At 45.8% G+C, this 21188-nt stretch overlaps 1 protein-coding gene across 1 annotated transcript in view; it reads right to left on the bottom strand.

Moving 5' to 3' along the window:
* Positions 1-237: 237 nt before the first annotated feature.
* Positions 238-21188, bottom strand: part of MYO7A (myosin VIIA) — a 62677-nt gene continuing 41726 nt past the window's right edge. The window contains exons 27-48 of the mRNA XM_059840295.1: positions 21050-21176; positions 17584-17703; positions 16704-16877; positions 15342-15569; positions 14748-14918; positions 13639-13756; positions 13232-13358; positions 12955-13124; positions 12654-12844; positions 11985-12109; positions 11098-11255; positions 10462-10615; positions 10193-10348; positions 9731-9836; positions 7931-8044; positions 6763-6850; positions 5865-5971; positions 5480-5665; positions 4505-4621; positions 3951-4034; positions 3298-3417; positions 238-2576 (exon numbers count right to left, since the gene is read on the bottom strand). Coding sequence (XP_059696278.1) covers positions 2487-2576; positions 3298-3417; positions 3951-4034; positions 4505-4621; positions 5480-5665; positions 5865-5971; positions 6763-6850; positions 7931-8044; positions 9731-9836; positions 10193-10348; positions 10462-10615; positions 11098-11255; positions 11985-12109; positions 12654-12844; positions 12955-13124; positions 13232-13358; positions 13639-13756; positions 14748-14918; positions 15342-15569; positions 16704-16877; positions 17584-17703; positions 21050-21176 — 3031 coding nt within the window. The 3' untranslated portion in view covers positions 238-2486. The remainder of the gene's footprint in view (positions 2577-3297; positions 3418-3950; positions 4035-4504; positions 4622-5479; positions 5666-5864; positions 5972-6762; positions 6851-7930; positions 8045-9730; positions 9837-10192; positions 10349-10461; positions 10616-11097; positions 11256-11984; positions 12110-12653; positions 12845-12954; positions 13125-13231; positions 13359-13638; positions 13757-14747; positions 14919-15341; positions 15570-16703; positions 16878-17583; positions 17704-21049; positions 21177-21188) is intronic.

The raw sequence follows: 21188 nt of genomic DNA, 5'->3' as shown, positions 1-21188 counted from the left end.
AGGACAAGCAATGGAGACTCCCAGACTTCAGTGGTTTTTTTACCCCAAAAGAAAAGATTTCAATTAATTTCCAGTCTGGGTACACTGATGGTTTGTTCCCCCTTGCTGGATGCTCTCATCAGGAATTGCACAGTGCAAGGAGAAGTCTTGTCCACAACAAGAACCCAGGAACCCTGATCCCACCCTTCCCCTGGAGATGTCACCACGACTGCACAGTGCAGAACAGCCTCCCACAAGCCACTTGATGCTTTTTAATTGGAGTATTTCACTTGGACACGTTTTTTCATGTTACATCGTTGGTGTGAATACAAAGAGGCCAGCAGATGCTAATACATAAGACACACAGGTACACACACAGAGTCCCAGCCCTGCCCAAAATTATGGGGTGCATGGGATGCCAACAGAGCTGTAAGTGGAGGGATGAGGGTGGTGGCCGGGGAAAGATGACCCAGGACAGCTCTGGAAAACACTGCTGTGCTGCATCGTCTGCTGAGTGTGCAATGGGTGGCAGGGATGGCTGGAGACTCAGAAAAAGCAGTGATGGTGTGGTGATGATAGACATGTGTCTAAGGACAAGTGGGATCCCTGGGACAGCTGGATCATGGCAGCTGGGGAAGGGAGAGAAATATCAGAGATGGATGGTGAGAAGGCAGCTGGGCTGCCAATGTAGCCTTGGTGTAACCATGCTCCCATCACCAGAGTGCTTTGGGTTGGGGATGATGGAGGAAGGGGATTCTCCTAGGAGCCCTGTCTGGCTGGTGGATGTCTCCGTGCAGCCTCTCATTTGCTTTGATGGAGCAAGCAAAGTCATAAGTCACTGCTGCATCCCACTTGAATGTCACAGTCCTTGAGGTCTGGTAGGCAGCGCTGCCAATTCTGCCTGGCACACCATGGTGTTGGAGACCTGAGCTCAGCTGAGCTTAACAGAGCAGCACATGACACCCCACAATATGGACTTGTACAAAAGCAGTCAAACCCAGCCGAATGCACAGGACCAAGAGTGGCTTCAACATCCACTGAGATCCACTCAGTGTGGGTTACACCAACACCAGATCTTAATGTACAATTGTCCCCTCTCTTGATACCCCACACCCAGCAATGTCTTCCTTCGAAGCCTGGATTTTGGAAAGGCACCCCTAGGCTTCTCTCCCTGCGTTCTCCCAGACACAATATGGTTTCAGCCTCCTCTCTGCCAGCAGGTCCCATCTCTGCTCCAAAGTAGGCTGGTCTGCACTGTGTGGCATTGGGCGGCAGATGAGACAAACAGCCAGCAGATGAGTACAGCCAACCAAAGATGGAGAAAATACCACCAAAATCAAGGGTCTGCCTTTGCTATGAGTGGTTCAGGTCCAGCTAGGACTCATGAAGAGCTGCTTTACACAGAAACACAAAAATCACAAGAAAATCATCAGCTGGTTTAAACCCGATGGCCAAGTTAAAGTTTGAATTACAGCCCAACATAGGCTCGGCTTCAGTCTTCCAAGCATGGGGTGTTCAAAACCCCTATATCCATACTGAAGTTTGCAGCAAAAGTCAAGGTTAATTTTTCTGGACACAGGGAGCAAAAGGAGATAATTAATTTTCCAAGCTTATCTCTTCCAGCTGAACCCTTTGGTTGAGAAAGATGTGCCTTACTCAGCCTCTGGCAGTCATGGCTCTTGGGGAGTCTCTGGGCAAGGGACTGTTCTGCAGGTCAGCATCCAGATACCGGCACGAAATACAGGATTTTTTTTTTCCTTTTTAATATTTTAAAAAATAAATAGAAGAAGAAACAAAACTTTAAAATTTGTTCTTTAAATATTTCCAGCATTGCATGGATAGAACTTAAGTACACTAGCCTGTTCGATCAGTAGTTTATTTATGCTGATTCCTAGTTAAAATGTGCTCCTCCCTGCCTGCTTTTTCTTTCTGTACATCTTAAGAACACAGTGTATTCTTTTGTAATGACTAAAAAACAAGCCCTGCAGTGTTCACTGGACATCTTTCCAGCATGGGTCAGGGGTCTCTTATTCCTCTTCAAACCTGAAATTCCCAGAAACTTCACCAAAAACCTGTTTGCATCCTAACAGCTCTCATATTTAAGAAAAAAAACAACAAATGAAAACAAAGCAAGCCACACACACACACACACACAGACACACACACACACAAAAATCCTCATCCAAGAGCCTTTGTGACCTCCTGCTGGAGTGTCTTCGCCTTGGTCACTCTCTGAGAGCAGTGGTGTCCCCTGGAAATCTTTGAGGTGTAGGATTGAGTTGGGATGCAGGGTGAGGAAGGTGAGTAGGAAGTCAAAGATAGTCATCTTCGCTGGAAGGGGAGGTGGGATTGGAGCCCTCAAGGTCAGAGTCCATTGAACTCTCTGATGGTGTTCGGCTCATCTTCCACATCTGGGAGGCAAAGTTTCTCGCCCAGCTGCATGGGTATCCCACAGCCCTCAGCTGGTGAATTAGCCCCATGACCACGTGCCAGTGGCTTCTTGCAGTTCACTTGCTACCCTTTGCGCTCCTCTGTTTGCTCATGGCTGTTAGCATCTGGCTGATGTACGAGGTCAAAAGATCATCCATCTTGTACCCCTGAGGAGGAGAGGGAAGATGTTACTGGTCTCTAGAGCACAGCTTACAGTCTCTGGCTTGAGCCTCCTGAACACACTGGCTACCAGTTCTTGCCTTGCAAATTTTCAGGTCCATTTTGACGTATTCCACCCTTTTCCTTGGGTGAAATGTCCCCACCACAAGGAACACTGTCCAAACATAATTTGCAACTTTGAGATGGAGGAGCTCCCTGTCCCAGGATCCTGCTGAGGCTGAGGACATAGGGAGCTTTGGATAGCACATAAATTTTCAAATGGCCAGCAAAATATCGAATGCCTCAGATTAGTAACAATCCAAAAGAAATTTTTATCCTTTGTGCTTTGGGTTTAAGATAGTCTAGGAGAAAGTTTATTGCTGTGATTGTTACTAGGGACAAGCTGGGTAAATGATAGTGGTTAAAGGGCTCAGGAGTACCTCTTGAGCCCATATCAGCTTTAAAGTGTTTTTCAGTCCAGTTACAGAGAGCAGTCCCTCATGCTCCTGACACAGCAACATTCCAAGCACCTTAGGCTTGATTGTTAGTTGGATGATGGACCAAGTGAGAGCCCTGATTCATTGAGCAGAGCCATGGGAAATTCAGAAGAAAAAAACTATATCAGCGGGTCTTCCGAGGAGAGACCACTTTCAGCCCAGAGAATTCCTGAGACACAATTTGCTGCCAAATCCAAAGTCAGGATTTGGTCTAATCTTTAATGCTTCTTACCAGGGAGGTCTCACAGAGCAGCTTGCTTCCTCTCACCAAGTTGCCAATGGTTATGTGGAAATACGTGTTGCCACTGCTCCAGTTGGAGATCTTGGTGAAGGGGTGAGTGACGAGAATATCCTGGGGGGAACACAAAACTGACACTCAACACGCAAGAGAGCCTCAACTTCCATGAGGGGCTGTGGACACTTCTCATTGCCCCTGCTCACTTTCCATCACAGCAGGCCAAGGATTTCTACTGTGATGAGACTCATGGGAGTGGCAGTGAGATCAAGACTCCAGATCCTCCAGAGCTTGGGAAGGACTGCTACACTGGAATGACCATGCAGGTGGTGGAAGTAACTAGTGGGATCTCATTTACTCTAACTCCTGTCCTATTGCCTGTGAAAGGATTAAGGAAGGAGCGTGTGCACCCTCCAGGTACAGAGCCCTAATACTTGATGCTCCCAATCCAGATTTTGTTGCAAAAGTCTGGGCTGGCTCTGTGCAACAGTGAATTTCTGCCTCCAGAAAGTTTTCTGTCTATCCAGCCTTTCTAACCTGACTTTAAGAGAACTCACTAAGTACTGAACAACACGCTCTTTAGGATGTCTTCTGTGAGAGCTTGGGGACTGGGCTCAGCAGCATCTGGTGAATACCCAAGTTTTGCTTACCTTGGTTTTGGGATCAATGAGGCTGACTCCATGCTTATTGATGGCAATTAGAAGGATTTCTGGATAATTTGGCTCTGTAGTTTGCTGTTGGAAAAGAGATGAACTCGTTAGGGGACGTGTCAAGCAAAATCAGACCCCCTCCTGTTTCCTCTCTCCGTTTTCTCCTGACAGCACTGGCTTCTACTGTCCTTGATGGAACTGTAGTGCCATGGTGGATGGTCTGGATTTGGTTTGTGGTGGGTAGAGACACAGGTTGGAAAATCACAGATTCCCGTTTGCCTTGGTAAAACAGAGAAGAGCTCTTGTGTGTTGAGCAGCACAGCTGTGGGAACAGCCCCAATGACTGAGACATGCTGAAGCTCTACAATGCTTCTGTCTGTGTAAAGAGGCAGAGCAGCAATGAACGAGTGTATTTGCCCTTTACTGATTAGGAATATTACATTTTCCCCTGTTTCATCAGGATTGTCCCAGTCTGGTTCAGATCGGGAACCCCTCTGTGGTACAGGGCTCCTGATCTTGGCTAAGAGCTGCCAGAGAAACTTCAGGGCAGGTACCTTCACTTCAAAGAATGCTGATCCAAATGTAGGCCACTTGAAGATAATCTTTAGAAAGGCAAGCTTGGCTTCTTCTCTCGTTTTGCCTGCGTGTTTGTTGTAGTATGCCACGATGGACTGCAACAGAGAACACAACAGAGATGGAGGGTTTGCAGTACCTGGCACCAGGGATGTTTGCACGGAAGGAGCATCAGTTCCTCAATGATAGACTCATAGAAGAGTTTGTGTTGGAAGGGATCTTTGAAAGGTCATCAGGTCCAACTCTCCGGCAGTGGATAGCGCTGCCTTCCACTAGAGCAGCTTGCTCTGGGTCCTGCCCAACCTGACCTTGATGTTTGGTTCTAGCCTCTGTTCCAGTAACACCTCAAAAATGTGCAGGCTGGTCACCGGAGCAGGGCCTGGAACCACGGCAGGTCCTTTTTAGATAAGCTGAGCTGCTGGCTCCATTAAAGAGATTATAAATTGCGATTATCCAATTTATGCAGCAGAGGAGACTGAGAGACCTTCAGCCCAGAGATCCTGATATCAGATAGGAAACAGAAAGCACTTATTGGACTATTTCTTGGCAGTGAGACACCTCTAATATTTTAGGGTTAGACCTATTTGCACCTGTGCCACAGCTCTCCCTGTGTAGAGCAGGAAGAATTACCCCTTTTCTCAGTGGTCTACATTAAATGGCAGACCATCTCTTCATGAGACCATCTCTTAGCATGTTTCCATCTGGCTTTGCATCCCCCAGTACAGCCACAGTCTCAGGACAAAGAAAACCCGGGGCAAGGCATGTGTATGTGAACATGCATGTACAATCTCTCCTCTCAGAGGTGCCAGGGAAGCTGGAGCTCTGGTAAGGCTCCAGAAGGACCAGGTGTCACTGATTTTGGCAGTCCAACTTCCACACTGAATGTCAGACAAGTCACCTGAGAGACTGGGCTTCTCCCAGCCAGGCCTGGTCTACGAATCAAGCTGCTGGCTTACCCTTTTCCAGTCATCTGGAGAGAGTTGCCGGATGAGGTCCTGAGGCACCAGCTCCTTCAGGAGTTTGGGGATGCTGGGGAAATAGGACTTGTCATCCTCAAACTTGACCCGGTAGATGAGAGCTGCCAGCTGCAGGACCTCTTCCCGTGAGCACTTGTGGTAGCCACGCAGGTACTTTGGTAACTCCTGCACGGAGGAAAGAACAGCAGAAAGATAGAGAGGATGTCTGTGGACCTTCACCCTCACACGTTAAATGGAGTTTGTGGAGGTATCCAGCCCCTGGCTAAGAGGCTGTTCCCTGGGAACATCTGCAGATAGAGAAGACTTTGCAACCTACTCCTAATCCCTCCCAAACCTCCACTGCGACTGCAGAGTCCTGGCGCACCTGGTAATAGTGGAAGATTGAGTCTGCCATCGAGTCTTTTCCAGGCGTTGTGTTGGTCCACAGTTTTTTCATGAAGAACACTTGGTAGGTGAGGGAAGGCACTATACCTGTGCAAGTGAAGCAAACATAACAGCTGGTGTGAGTATCAGCTGGCAATCAGTGTCTGCATCCAGCAGTGCCCATGTGCCATCACAGCCTGCAGGGACAGGGGCATTCACAAGGCCAGCTGGGCTCAGACTTTGCAGAAAAAACTACATCACTGCCACGCAAAGCTTTAATAGGGTGGGAAAAGTGTCTGGGTTCCCTTGCACAACTGTACTTCATTGACAGTACCCATGGCTAACACAGGACAGAGGAGTTGTGGAGGCGCCTGTGCCCTGCAGCCAGTGGTAAATTCTGCAGAGCTGCACCCAGTTCCACTTTGGATGTGGTCAGTGAGGTGAGATGAATCCCACCTCTGAAACCTTCCTGCAGGCACTTCCTGGAGAGATGGCCTCCAGCAGGTGCTTCTCACAGGGGCCAGGAAGAGCCTTGGAACAGAGGTTTTGCTGCTCCTGGATGGATCACGTCCCAAGTGATGTCCCCAGGGATGGTGCAGAGAGCACCACTCCCATCAGTGTGGCCAAACAGATCACAGGATCACAGAATCACTGAGGTTGGAAAAGACCTATAAGATTAAGTCCAATCATTAACCTAACACTGCCAGGAGCATCTCTAAGCCACGTCCCTAAGCACCACACCTCCATTTTTTGAACACTAGAGGACAGTGATTGCACCACTTCTGTGAACAGCCTGTTCCAATGCTCATGGCAGACAAAGTGGTCAATCTTGTTTGAAAGGGATGGAGGGCAGTAGGAAGGCTGTGTGTGACCCATACTGGAAAAAAAGTTATCATTACCATCTTTTGCTGGTCTTGCTTTCTTTATCCAGTCTGTCAGGTGTCTCACAAAGTCAAAGAAGAAATCTCCCTCCGGCACACTGATGACCTGGGGGACACAGCACATAGTCACGAAGGCTGGGCAAGTGAGTCATACAATAGAATCACAGAATATCCTGAGTTGGAAGGGACCCAGAAAGATCATCAAAGTCCATCTTCTGGCCCTGCACAGGATATCTTTAAGAATCATACCATGTGCCAGAGAGTATTGTACAAATACTCCTTGAACTCTGTCAGGCTTGGTGCCATGACCACCTCCCTGGGGAGCCTGGTCCAGTGCCAAACCACCCTTTGTGTGAAGAACCTTTTCCTAGTATACAACCTATATGTTCCCTGACACAGCTTCACGCCATTCCTTTGACCAGTGATCCATCACTGATCACCCCAGAGAAGAGATCAGTGTCTTCCCCTTCTCTTCCCCTCATGAGGAAGTTGCAGACTGCAATGAGGTCTCATCTCAGTCTCCTCTTCTTCAGCCTGAACAAGGCAAGTTGCCTCAGCTGCTCCTCACATGCCTTCCCCTCAAGGACCTTCACCATTGTCACAGCCCTCTCTAACAGCTTTATTTCCTTATATAGTGGTGCCTCAAACAAGTGGCAGGACTCCACAGGCAGGGTTGGCCATTGCCCAGCCCATCTCCTGTAGTTGTTGCTCACTGCTTTGTACTTCTTACACTGATGTGTAATAAACTGCTGATGTGAGAAAGCCAATGCCAGCACCTTGCTTCAGGCTCTGTCTCTAATTTCACCCATTACTCCTTATTGCGACTTGTTTCACCACAACCCTTCCTTTCCCTTCCTGATGACTATCTCCATAGATTTCTCCCAGTTGCCAGAGGCAGCTCTAAGCTGCACATTTTTCTTACTTAGTCCTTTCTTATAAACCCAACTCAGCAATAGGCTAGGAGAGCTTTACCTGTCTGTGCTTTAAGTCCTTTGAGGTGACTGCTGTAAGTCAGGGCTGTGGGACTGCAAACCTCACCTGCATCAGGTCAGATCTGATTTTAGGAATGTCACACAGCTTGTAGAGAAATGCTTCTCACCACATGGCTCTGGCTCCAGCCCTCTGTACCTACTGCCAAGTGGGTTATCCTGGGTACCTCTGGGCTAACTCTGGGTGGGTCACTCACCTTGTCGGAGATTTTGACAAAGAGGCTGAAGCCCTCAGAGGACTTCAGGAGCAGCCTGTTGGAGATGTTCTGGCAGAAGTCCTTGGCTTTCGTGCTGGATTCCACCTCAAATGCCTACAAAGAGAGGAAGATCACCACTGCTATCTAAAAGTTCATTTCACTTTTTGCTTTCTTTGAGGAGCTCCAGGTGCACATGCACAGAGGGGTTTAGATGCCCACCAGTGATACTGTGAACTGGAGCTCTGGGCATTGGAGGGACACCTGCAGAAGCTCTGTCATGCTACTACTGTACCATTGTGCTTTGTGATGCTGTATCTATATCCTGTGCTGGCTTATCCAGAGGTCTCCTGGCAATGCAAGGGATTTTTCTGATCTAACAGCAAAGTGCCAGAACTATTTGCTTGAGAGAAGAGGGGTGGGAAAGACAGAGTGAGAGATCTCCAGGCTGAATTGTCCTGTCTCTCCAGCGATGATGAGGAAGTCAGATGCCTGGCTTAGACTAGGTCTAAGCCAGATACCTCGTTTCTAGATAGCTGAATAGAGGGAAAATGATTCCTGTTTTATGGATATCTAAAGCATGGGATGTTTAAAGGTCTGTCCCATTTGTTTGCACATCCCAATTCAGGTTTTGCCTTTTGAGCTGTGCTCAGCATTTACATTGCCTCAGTTTTGCTCTGCCCACTTAATGAGATTCAGCTCACAGCAGTTTAAGGAACTTAAGCTTCTGACCACCACATGCACAACTGAACCACCAAACTACCAGGACCCACGTTCCACATCCCACAAGAGTCTGATCTGGGGTTCAGTGCTGCTAATGCTCAGCACCACGTCAGTGCAGATGCATGTTGTACTGGAATGATGCTACTCTTCCAGTCCACCTGGTGACTTCCATGGTCAAATGGATCACAGCAAACCCATACAAGTGTAGAAATCCCCACATCCTCCTCCTACTGGCTATCACACAGAGGCATGTGTATTAAGTAGTGTCATGCTCAATGCTGGTCATGTAGGAAAAAATATTCAAAGTGATGAGAAACCCCAAGAGTTTCCTCAGCTCTCCATTACAGATAAACAAAGGATGATTCCTCTGCAACACTCTCAGCTGCTGCAGAGGAATCATCCTTTTCCTTCCATGGGTGCGGACTGTTTTACAAATAAACCCACTGGGAAATACAGAAATTTAGTTGTAACCAGGGGTATGAGGGAAGAGAGAGATGTGAGCCTCCCAGGAAGACTAATCAGTAGGTGAGACAGCAGTAGCTGCTAGGACATGCCTATCTGCTCTGGCATCAATATGACTAGCTGCCCTACCAGCATGTAAGATGCTTAGTGAGAGTGCAGGTATCATTTCTGTGTCATCTCAGGTCAGAGGGGATAATTTCAGTCACCTACTTGCCAGTCCTGCTCTAGCCTGCCCACTTCCCAGGGGGGCCCATCATGGTACCCCTTTGGGTATTGTTGGGTGGACAATATCTGTTGGTTATACTCCAAATAACTGAGAGCCAAGGCCTGTGAGCTGCTGTGAGTGAACGGATCACCCCATCCAGTTTCCCTCTTTCTGCAGTCATTCTCTAAAGCCTCCAGTGAACACCAGCAAAGAACCCATATATTGAAAAACACAACTTGCAACAAATCTGAGTAGACAAGGATGGATTTTCCTTGTTATGCTTTGGCCCAGAGGCTTCTGGAAAGGCTGAGCTTTTCTGAATCAGAACCAATATTAGCCATTTCTGAGATTTTTGAGAATAAGAAAATTGACAGCCATTCTGAAAGAAAAGAATTTCCTTCTCCCCCATTTACCTCATCGGTGTCATCAGGGAAGTAAACCTTGTGGAAAATTTGGGTTGTTTTGTGTTGAATGGCTTCTACTTCTACCAGATGGGGTGGGTATTTTCTGGATCCATTCCTGCAAAACAGGAGGTGGCAAGTGTCACAGCATCATCATAGCAAGAATCCTTTCTTAAAATCTTCCCTTTTTAATGCATATCCTTTTTGAGTAACTTCAGCTACTTTCTTAATATTACTTTTCCTCCAAAAAATAAGTAAATTTCTGAAATGGACCTGGATGAAGTTGATTAATTCCTATTTTTCTTCACTGCTTATCAGCAACCCAATGTCCCTTTCAATCAGTTTGGTGAAATAGAGGGAGGCTGTGAGCTTTCACTGTGTCCCCAGACACCAAAATATCTCCCAGTTGTATTTTTTCACACATATTTGGATGTTGTGGTACAGTCAGGACTAGGAGGTCTTTCACTGCCATACCTCAAGGCTTTCTGGAGTCTCTGGATGCAGTCTGCTGCCAAGGGGTGATGTTTCCGGGATTGCAGGAACCTCTGGACGTGGGGCAGGAGGATGTTACTCGGAGGGAAAAGGCCTGTACACAACCACAACAGCTCCCAGCCTTTCTCTTCACTGTATCTGCACAAGAAGAGACCCAGGAGGAACAAATCACTTGTGGCACAGACACTTCAGATCTGCTTTGCCCAACACAGTCTAGTGCATTTGGGCCAAGGAGAACAAACAGCTCTTACTTGATGTGGTTGTCTGTGAGCTGCTTCAGGGTCTGGCAGTAGATTTCATCCTTGAGGGGTTCAGCTTTCAAGGCACCTTCAAATATTTGGTCTGTCAGCTCATTGACTGAGCGGGTCCTTTTGGATGGGTAGTCACCCATATATTTCAGCACAGGTGGGAGGCAGGAGTCAAGGATGAGCTAACTGGGATATTTGGTGAAGGCCCTCTGTTGATGATGTTGTTAAAGACATCCTACACATGACTACAGAAGTGGCTGCAAAGGGATATTCAGGCATCAAACTCTGTCTCCAAGGCCATGTGGACTGACTAGGGCTGTGGCCATCCACAGCAGGTGCACTTGGCAGAGATCAGCTGAACCAAGACAGAGCAGTGCTAGTGTGTGTGGACCAGCAGGACTCAATAACTGGTCCCTGAATCCTCATTGATTAAGAAGTAGACACACCTCAGATTTCAAGGATGCTTAAGGTACAGATTTGTGGTGCACACCCATTTCCAAGCCTGTGACATGGTCCCACAGCCCTTAAGAGGGACCACAAACCTTTCTTTGGGCTTTGCTTGGGGCCCTAAAGAGCCTGTTCAGCTCTTTGCCTGTCAGACCTGTTGCCCAAGGGGACTCCCAAGCAGAGGAAGGATATCAATAAAGGCCATACAGGCTTCTTGGGACAGCTCCTCGCTGCCCAGGATCTTCTTCAGCAGTGGCTGTTTGATGGGCTCGCGGGTGTAACACCACAGCTTGTCCTTTCCACGGCTCTTGGTGATCATGACCCGGCTGAGGGTGTGCTTTGGAGGTGGTCTGGTGGCAAACACAAAGCAAGAGGTGGAGAGATTACAAGATAATAGGAACAGCTTATGGCCAGTGTTTCACCTAGGACAGTTACTCACAGCACATGGCTAATGAAATCTGACATAAAAAGGGACATCACGATTTAGCAAGTATCCAGCTCCAGTTCTGCTCAAAGAGAATCACTTGTACACTCCTATGGCTCAGAAGAGTCTCTTATAGACCCTATCCCACTAATGACACCACAATCACCTCTCCTATCCCAAAAAGCTTCTAGCCACAGGAAGGATGACGGCAATGAATGGTCAGGGCAGCCACACTGAAAGAGTATCACCTAGCAGTAGAAGCCTGCCAAAGGGAAGACATCTCAGAGGATCTGATCTGGCTGTTTGGATTGCCAGCCCATCCAAACAGAAGTGGGAGCTTTGGTCAGCTGCATTCAGCAGTGGTGCACATTGAAATTTTTGGAGCTGAGATGAAAATGCCTACATAGCCTGAGCACATCCTCCCACATGATATTAAATTTCAAATTGCTACACCTCTGCTGAGAAGAAATCCTTTATAAAACCTTGTCTGTGGAAAACCTGCAGCTCAAATACCATGACCTAAACCAGAGGTTGCAGTTGTACAAAGTCACACAATGGGGTATTCAGAGTCTTTCCCAGTAGCAAAATTTTCCTGATTCCCAAGCTACCTGCAGATGGACTCCTATAATTTTTGAGAATGGTTTAAAAAAATCACCTAAAATAATCGTAGGAAAATTCCTCCAAGGTGTATGGCTTAACTCTTTCTTCACTGTCTGAAACTGCCATCTGAGAGGTTCTGATAACATCTTGGCGTTGGTCAGGGGTCATTGTGACCAGGGCCTGTGGGATGAAAAGCTCTCTGTTACCTAGTATCTGATGTATTCAAAGAGAGGAAGCAGATACAAAACAAGAACATAGAAAATAAGAATAATCCATCAATTCCTGTTAACAGTCAGTTAGAACTGGGCAGTTGTCATTTCTCTGTGCCATTCTCAGTCACTAATGCAAGGAATAACAAGTACTCAAGTATTTCCATAGTGTGGATCACTTCCTAAGGAAGATAATGTGCTCTGGAAACTACAGCTCCACATGTGAATGTAGCAGTTCTCTCCAACCACAAATGCACCTTTAAGCAATCAGGCCAGCTGGAAGGATTTAGCACAATACACGGACATTCCAAGTCACAGGTTTGTGGTATTCTGAGTGCCAAGATCAGAAGAAAAGCTGAGATTACTTTTGCCTTTGACAACTTGTCACCTCTCTCATCCACTTTGTTTTCTGCCTTTTATGTTCAGGGAGACTTGGACCAGATCTAAGCACTCCAGGAAGGCTTTGACCTCCCTGGACATTGTACCAAGTTGTGCAATTCCGTAAGACTGCTTACCACGATCTCCAACGGAGGCATGGTGACGGTAGGCAAGACATAGACGGAATCAGTTGGGAAATCCCCTCTCTGCTTGGTCCGTTCATTGAACCCATTAGCCCACCCCGAGTTCATCACTTGCTCTCCTGTGTCCTGGTCCAGAACTATCAGGTCTCCTTTAAGGAAGCTGAGGAACCCAGATTCTTCTCCCACTGCAAAAAAAAAAACAACCATTGGTTAGAACTTTTTTTTTTTTCCCTAAATTCCTCAGGAATATTAAATCTATCTCTACATTTACCTCTGAGCTGGGCTATTTACTTGCCTGGATTTGGGTTGTCTTGGAGGGTGACCACATACTTGGATCGTTTCCTTAGTCCTTCAAGGAAGGTCACCACCAGGTCCCGGATATCCTCTGCATTGTTGGAGGTGAAAGTGTACTCATCACCTTTAATGGTGGCCAGGGTGAAACTCTGCCCTTGCAGCTTTCCTCCTCTGGGATACATTTTTATAGGAGACATAAACATGAAACATAATGACATCCAGAGGCAAAGCCTGGAAAAAGACTATCTGTGATGAGATTGCCAGCTATTCCTCATTACCTGCTGCTTGACACAGCTGTGATCTCTGGGAAAGAGAGCTCCAAGAGAACCTGCTCCTGTTCATCCACAAAGTACACCCCTGTCCAGTTGACAGCTACAATCACATCATTTTTAGGCAGGCTTGGCCCTGGGGTTAAGACAAGACATTCAATTAGCTCATGAACAGTCTTAGGATACAGAAAATATTTCAAAAGAGGATTCAATTATCAAAAAGCTCTGTGTTTTTTTATGGGAGAGAAATAGTGGCAGACCCATAGCCTGAGCCATTGCTAATCAGGATGCAACAAGAAATAACGTGTCCAGAAAAGACCAGCTAGATGGTCCCCTTCTTGTCTGTGGAATCCCCTTCTCTCCTTCCTTTTGCTTTAGAGCATCTTGAGCTCTGGGGATGTGCTCTACTGACTCACCTGAGAACTTGAAGGCTTCATAAAACCGAGAAAACAGCAAAGGCCACTTGAAACGTGCAAAATCCACTACTTCTTCCTTGACCTTTTTTGGGTCTGCCCTCTTCTGAGTATAAATTCCCTACAGAAAAAGCAAACCACAACCAACATGAAGCAAAACACAGCTACATCCAGGAAGAGAGCAAGGAAAATCAATCCATGATTAAAGATCTTGGAACAAATATTAATGGAGGTCTCAGTGTGGCTAAGGGCCAAACTATTACAGGAATAAGTGACAGTTTGGTCAAAGTCCTGGCCTTCAGTTCCCATTTTATGGAATAATTTGACTTAGAGAAGGCTGGGCAAGCTTCTGGAGTGACCAATCTCAGTGAGGTTCGACTCAGCTGACTGTGGGTTTCTCTAAAGTAAGTGTTTACTTTTCAGCTTGACATTCCTTTAGCTGGAAGCAGACACTCATCCCTTAAGCCCCTTATTGAGGGCATCCTTAAATACCTGACACTTCTGTACAAAGCTGACAGGCTGACAAGGGATGTGCAAGATCCAACTGAATCCCTGTGTCCCCACTGACAGTTTAGTTGAGGTGAGACTCCCTATGCACATGGAGATGTTTACATAGTAGGGATCCTGATCTGAAGCTGGCTCCTGATGTTAAATGAAAGCCCATCCTCATGTCATGAACATCAGCCCTCATCAGTGGTCGTGAGTACTGGGTAATGAGTTATGGGAAGTGTTGTCATGTGAGAGTGCCACAAATGTTCTAATTGAAGCCAGGGAGGTTTATACAGTGCTTGGCACAATAAAGCCCTGACATTATCCATAGACATGAACCACCTCTGTAATACAACTGGTAACACCACAATCTCGTGTAACAGGAACGCCACCACAGAGATGGTGATTGAATCTCACAGTAAATCTTTGCAGGATGTCTTTTGCCAGATCTTGCATAAAAATCAGCGGTAAAGCTGAATGTGGTTAGTACAAGCCCTGCCCTTTCTCACAGTTTTAGCTTCAGGCCAGGCTAAGAGCTGAGCTATGATGTCTGACACGTTTAAAAGGCAAATGAAGCTATTGAAACATGATGTGGTCCTCAACAGGTGATCTATTGTCCCTACCTTTTTATGTGCAGCTATAATGAGCTGAGCCCATTTTTCCACTGTTTTTGAGGCTGTGATCTCTCTGTCTGGAATGTACGATGGAATTAGATTTAGCAGCCTTTCCAGTACCATCTCTGACCCATAGTCCACGTAGTACTGCTGGGAAGCCAGTTCTGCCAGATCTTCCTCCTGTGGAAGCCAAAAAAATCAAGTTAATGCTGTCACCAAGTCATCGCAACATCCATCCTGCACCACTCAAGAAGCCTGTTGTGGAGGCTGGGTGTACTACAGAATTGTCTGGGGATGCTTCTCTTTGGCAGAACTTCACCTTTTGCACCTTTTTGCCCATCTAAAGTTCAGGGCATTGACCACTGAAAGCTATGATTAAGCCTTAACATGTTCATTGTTAAGAGTGCTCATGCAGCACACAGAAGCATCCAAGCCCAGTTGGGAGGATATGATTGCTGAAGCTCCTGTTTTCCAAGTGAGTACCATAATGCCCAAGCTAATGGGTGTCCAGGGAGGAATATTTATCACCCCCTTTGTTGTAACCTATTTCACCATCTCAAAGATACTCGTTGGACCAGACTGGGAGCTGCTGAGGTCACACACCTTGTCACACCGGTACTCCCCAAACTTCACCCCTCGCACGATCTGTTGGTAGATGAGATTGGTGGCCACATTGTCCTCGCTGGGGTTGTGCCAGGGGGTGAAGATCTCCTTCCTGAAGAAGAGCCGCCACGGTGCGTTGCGCTCCTGCGCTCCCTGCTCCTTGGCATACTGCTCGCACTGGGACACAGCATCCATCACGTGGTCATTGCCACTCCCCAGAGAGGACACCTAGGCAGGGCAGGGAGAAATGTGCCATTCACCTGAACAAATGCAGACCTTTTTAGGAAGAGAGATCTATTTTTGAGTCGCTTAGACTACCTTTACAATCAAAATAATCAATGGTTCTATGTCATCTAGCCAGCCAAGTCCTGCAGCATGGCTGGGTGACCCATTCCATTTTGAGCTCCAGCTTCCCATTCAGACTGAAAGGAGAGCATCAACATGATTCAGCAAAGCCAGTGGTTTCATTTTAAACTATTGTTGATTCATATTGTGCTTCAAAACACATGGGGTTGTATCCAGCCTAGCTAAGCATCAGAAAAAATCCAGAATAAAAGAGCCTGTCCTGCTACAGAAATGTACCTGTCTCCTTACTGGGGTCTGCCATGAAGCCCCCAAAGCACTATATATCTTCTCAGACTTAGCATCCCTTGCTGCATGTCTCCTTAAAAAAGATGAAGAATACAGAGGTATAAACCATTTTATTTTCCACCTAGAGGCAGAGGTGGCCACCCCTGTGGTGAGAATATCCTTCATCCTCTTATACAGCAGCACTTGGCATACTTGAATTTCATTGACTTGCAGCTCTTGCATCACCCAGTGAAGCTTTACCCCTCTCATTTATGCTCACCTTTATTTTAACAGAATTTCTGAGAAATATATGTTTTTAGGTCAAATAAAGCAGGTTAAATGCCAGTGCAGACAGGGCAGCTTAGATTTTAACTCATTTCAGAAGCTTAATTTCAACTACTAGCTTTCCAATTAAATTTAATTGGCTCCCTTACATAAAAATCCAGGTAGGATGTTCTACTGGAAATTCATCTCTAATAAGCTTAACTGAGAGTAAGAGAATAGCATCACATAAGCTTGCAGGAGGAAAGAAATTTCTGAAGGTCACACTACTCAGAACAGGTGCATCTTTGAATAGGTTCCTCTGTGCATTTTCCTGTTGAAGTCTGAATATCTCCAAGGAGAGAGATTTTCCTACAACCCAGCTGCAGAGCTTGACTACTCTTTTTGTGAAAATCATGCTGAGACTTGCACTGTAGAAATAATCCCTCTGCCTTCTGGAAGTTATGTGACAGCAAGGAGAACCTCCCCCTTCTTTCCCAGAACTACTCTGGAACAGAACTTAAGATGTACCTTGTCAAAAAGTGCAATGTAGAGCGAAAAGCCAAATCGGTCCTTCAGGCTGATTTTGTCTGCCAAAGAATTACAGAGCTCTTTAGCAGTTGTTGCAGAGTCTGTCAACAGTGTCTTTGTTGTCCCATCCATAAAGGTGACAGGCAGCATGATCGGTTTCTTGGACTTGGTTGCCTAAAGGATTAGAGTCAAACTTTATAATGTTACATGTATTTCAATAATATTTACCTGCATACTCTTCCACCCCACTCTGGTAACTACTTACTAATTCCTGATCCCACTGACTGGCTGCTTTTCAGTTGCTACCACACCATATTTATCAACAAGATAATGTACAGTCAGCCACTGGAAGCACTTGGAAGTCACAGATATTTACTACATTCAGTCATCAAGGTGCCTAATCCAGAAAATAAAAGCATGCTTGGGAATGCTCATGGACACTGGAACACAGCTGTATATGCTTGCAAACCAGCTTAGAAAATGAGCAATTTTTGCACAAACTGCCTGTTCCAGCTATAATTATCCCCAAACAAGCCCCAGGGACCACTCACGGAAGGTAGTTTGCCTGCAGCCACCTTCATCTGGAAGATAGTTTTTTGAACACACAGGGGCTTGCTCTGTGCCACCTGGCCTCAACGCCAACTGCACACTTTTAATTTACAAATACTGATGCAGCCAAAAGGACTGATCTTCAGCATACTCTGAAGCAAATCCAGGATGCAGAGGGAATGCAATATGTTGGAATTTCATGAAAATTGTTGACAGAAATAGGCATTCTGCTGTCCCACAGTCTGTCCTGACAGAGATGTGGTTCTTGTGACAGTGGAAGGCTTAAACCTTAAGCTCCAGTTCCCTGGGGAGGACATGGAAGGGATCATACCTGCAGCTCCAGCCAGCTGGGTGGCTGTGTCCTTGTCCCGTTGGCAAACGTCCGCCTCAGCCTCTCTTCACAATAGGGAGCATAACCTGGGGGGCCTCCGTTGATGAAGTTCCTTAAATACTGTTGGCAGTAGGGAACGCATTGTTTAGACCTTTGGCTTAAGAGGCCAAGCATTTGCAAAAAGTAATGTTTTGTCGGAGAAAAGCCCTCTGTGACTAATGACAGGGATACCACTCCAGCTCAGATGTTGCTGCATCACATCCCTGGAAGCTGAGAGACGGTAGGACAGTCTGCACCCCTGCCTTGTTCTTCTACTGTGCATTTCTGGCCTCAGAGGAGATAAGATACCAGACCAGATAGACCTTTGATTGAAGCCAGAGCAGAAGCTATTCTGTTCCTGCTATTGCTGCCAGTGATTTCTATCTTTGTATTTTAAAGATGTGTTATAAAATGTTATTGAATGTTGGACAAAAAGATGGGAGCAAATGAAAAATATGTGTAAGTAATGATTCCAGGGGATTGTAAGTGAATGCTACTCAGAACTAACAGCACAAAAGATCTTTCACAGTGACATTAAACAGATATCTCCTTAATCAGATATCAAATAGCATTTTGGCCTAAACCAGAATTTAACATCCACTTCAGTGGATGTTAAAAATATAACCACATTAATTGTAGAGAAAATTAAATCCAGTGATTTCCACAATATGAAAGATAACACACTCAAAAATATTATACAAACATCTTGGCCAAAATGTTAGCAAAGACTAATAAACCTGTAAACCACATTTTTCTGACTTTGTAAAAGACAGAGTTCTCTGCATGATGACGCGCAGCTATTCCTTCAGAAACACAGACTGCTTTATAAGACTGTCAGCCATAAATAACATGGCCAGAGAGACAGATATCTCTGTTAATCCTAACTTACAGAGACACTATGAAGTACCTACGTAACACAGCCAGATTATAGGGATGAGAGCCGCTGCAAATGATCATAAATGGTCAATGCAATGTGAAAGTGTAGTTTTGGTTATGCTATTGCTAATAATGAACTATGCAATTAATATTTTTTCATGTTCCTACTTCCTTGCAACTGAACCTAAACACCTAGATGCACTGTTGGTTGAAAGAAAGGTGCAAAGAACAGGAGTGCTAATGTGCCTTGGCTCATATTTAACACACGATGCGATAAAGTGTCTAATGGGATCCAAAGCATAACTTGAATATCTGGTAGCTGGAATACATATTGAAGATCTGCCTCATTATCAGTGAAATCCTTCTCAAAATGTTCAGTTCTAACTGATTTTTTTGAATGACAGAATCATAGAAGGAAATGGATGCCATCGAGAGGGACTTGGACGTGTCTAAGAGTTGGGCCTGCATGAACCACATGAAGTTCAACAAGGACAAGAGCAATTTCCTGCTCCTGGGCTGGGGCAATCCCAAACACAAATGCAGGCTGGGCAGAGAATGGATTGAGACTAAACCTGGGGAGAAGGACTTGAGGGTATCATGGACAAGAAGTTCAACATGACCCATCAGTAGCACTCACAGCTCAGAAAGTCAAACATGTCCTGGGCTGCATCACCAGCAGTGTGGGCAGCAGGGCGAGGGAAGAGCTTCTGCCTCCTGCTCTGCCCTAACCAGATCCCACCTGGAGTGCTGCATCCAGCTCTGGGGCTCCCAACACAAGAAAGATGTTGAGCTGTTGGAGCAAGTCTGGAGGAGGCTGCTAAGACACTCAGAGGGCTGGAGCACCTCTGCTATAGAGACAGGTTGAGAGAGTTGGGGTTGCTCAGCCTGGAGAAGAGAAGGCTCCAGGGAGACTTTAGAGCACCTTCCAAACTTAGAGGGGCTACAAGAGAGCTGGAGAGGGACTTTTGATAAGGGCATGGAATGACAGAACAAGGGGAAGTTGCTTTAAATCAAAAGAGGGCAGGTTTAGATTGGGCATAAGGAAGAAATTATTTCCTATGAGGGTGGGGTAAGGCACTGGAACAGGTTGCCCAGAAAAATTATGTCTGCCTCATCCCTGGTCAGGCTGAATGGAACTCAGAGCAATCTGATCTAGTGGAAGGAACGCCCTCCTGGCAGCAGGGTTTAACTAGATGACTTATAAAGATCCCTTCCAACCCAGACCATTCTATGCTTCTGTGATTCTATGATCCGGTGGTTGTACAATTCTATGTCTGAGTCGCCAGAACTACTTATAAATTATTTCTGACAAGTGCTTCACTATCCTAAAGTAATCTTCTATTATTAATGATTTAAGCCAACACAACTTCCTGTGCCATACTTCTCAGATCTCATTTCCACACGTAATTTAATTTTCTGTGACTTTGCCAGTGATTTATCTTCTTTATTAGATTTCACGCTGACAAGGCCTGGGAATGAAGGAGGCATTTCTATTCTTGGCTTCAGCTCTTTCAGTGCTGAACACCCAGTACCTAATCTGATATCTGTGGAAATTAATGGAACATCTTTATTTCCAGTCAGGCACTGGAACAAATTGTCCAGGGAAGTGGTGGAATCACCATCCCTGGAAGTATTAAAGAAAATGCAGATATGGCATCTGTGGACATGCTTCAGTGGCAGGCTTGGCAGTGTTGGATTGGCAGTGGTTGGACTTGATCTTAGATGTCTTTTCCAACCCAAACAATTCCATGACTCTATACCCAATTTGGAAAGCAGACTGTTCAAATCTAAGCAACAGAACTTTGCCCAGGAAAGAGAAAAAATCCTTAAGAACAACCTGATTTTCTAAAGTGTCAGCCACTTGGCATCCCCCACTGACTTCAGTCCTGCTGATCCACAGCGCTGCTGAAGATGGGTTACATGTCATCTCATGTGGCTGTTTGGAATTGGATTTCTCAATATGATGCGTGATGGGGAACATAGCATCATTCAGATTGCACCTTTGCAAATGTACTTCCATGTAAATTAAATCCTTCCCTTTCTATGTGCATTTTTTTGGTATTAATTTGTATTTGTAATTGGCTGTGCTCTACCTTGCCAGTTATGATACAGTAGGTGCCTGAGGTCATACTGTCAAATCCAGTAAATGCTGAATGCACTGACCTTTGCATAAAAGAAACAGAGGAGAATTGTGGGCTATTCTGGTTGTGTGAATTCCACTTGCAGGCTCCCACACACAAACTTCCTACCAGAAGTCACTTAATCACATCTTCACACATCTACATGCAGGAGACATTAGCTAATTTGGTTGTCTACATGCCTTTAGAGTCACAGGAAAGAGACACTCACTTCTCAGGAGTGACTCATCTGATTGACATTAGACACTGAACTTGGGATCATGAACAATTACTTTAGGAACTCTGTCATCTTCATTTCTGGCAAAGACTGGGATTCCCTCTACTGTGAAACCCAAGAGAAAAGCTGGTCCCATGAGCAGAAAAGAAAATGTATTGGTAGATAATTCATTAGACAAATGTCATCTACAATTTACCTTCACAAACTTCTCAGAAGGAGCAAAACATCCCACACAAAGGGACATCAGTATCCAACCCCTAGCATGGCTGCTTTTGGATGGGTTCTGAGTCAGCTGCTTGCAGATTTGACAGTAGATTTCATCTCTACAATAGAAA

Source organism: Haemorhous mexicanus, chromosome 2, assembly GCF_027477595.1.
Source record: "Haemorhous mexicanus isolate bHaeMex1 chromosome 2, bHaeMex1.pri, whole genome shotgun sequence".
In the NCBI taxonomy this organism is placed as follows: Eukaryota; Metazoa; Chordata; class Aves; order Passeriformes; family Fringillidae; genus Haemorhous; species Haemorhous mexicanus.
This window is presented reverse-complemented; position numbering and strand designations above follow the sequence as displayed.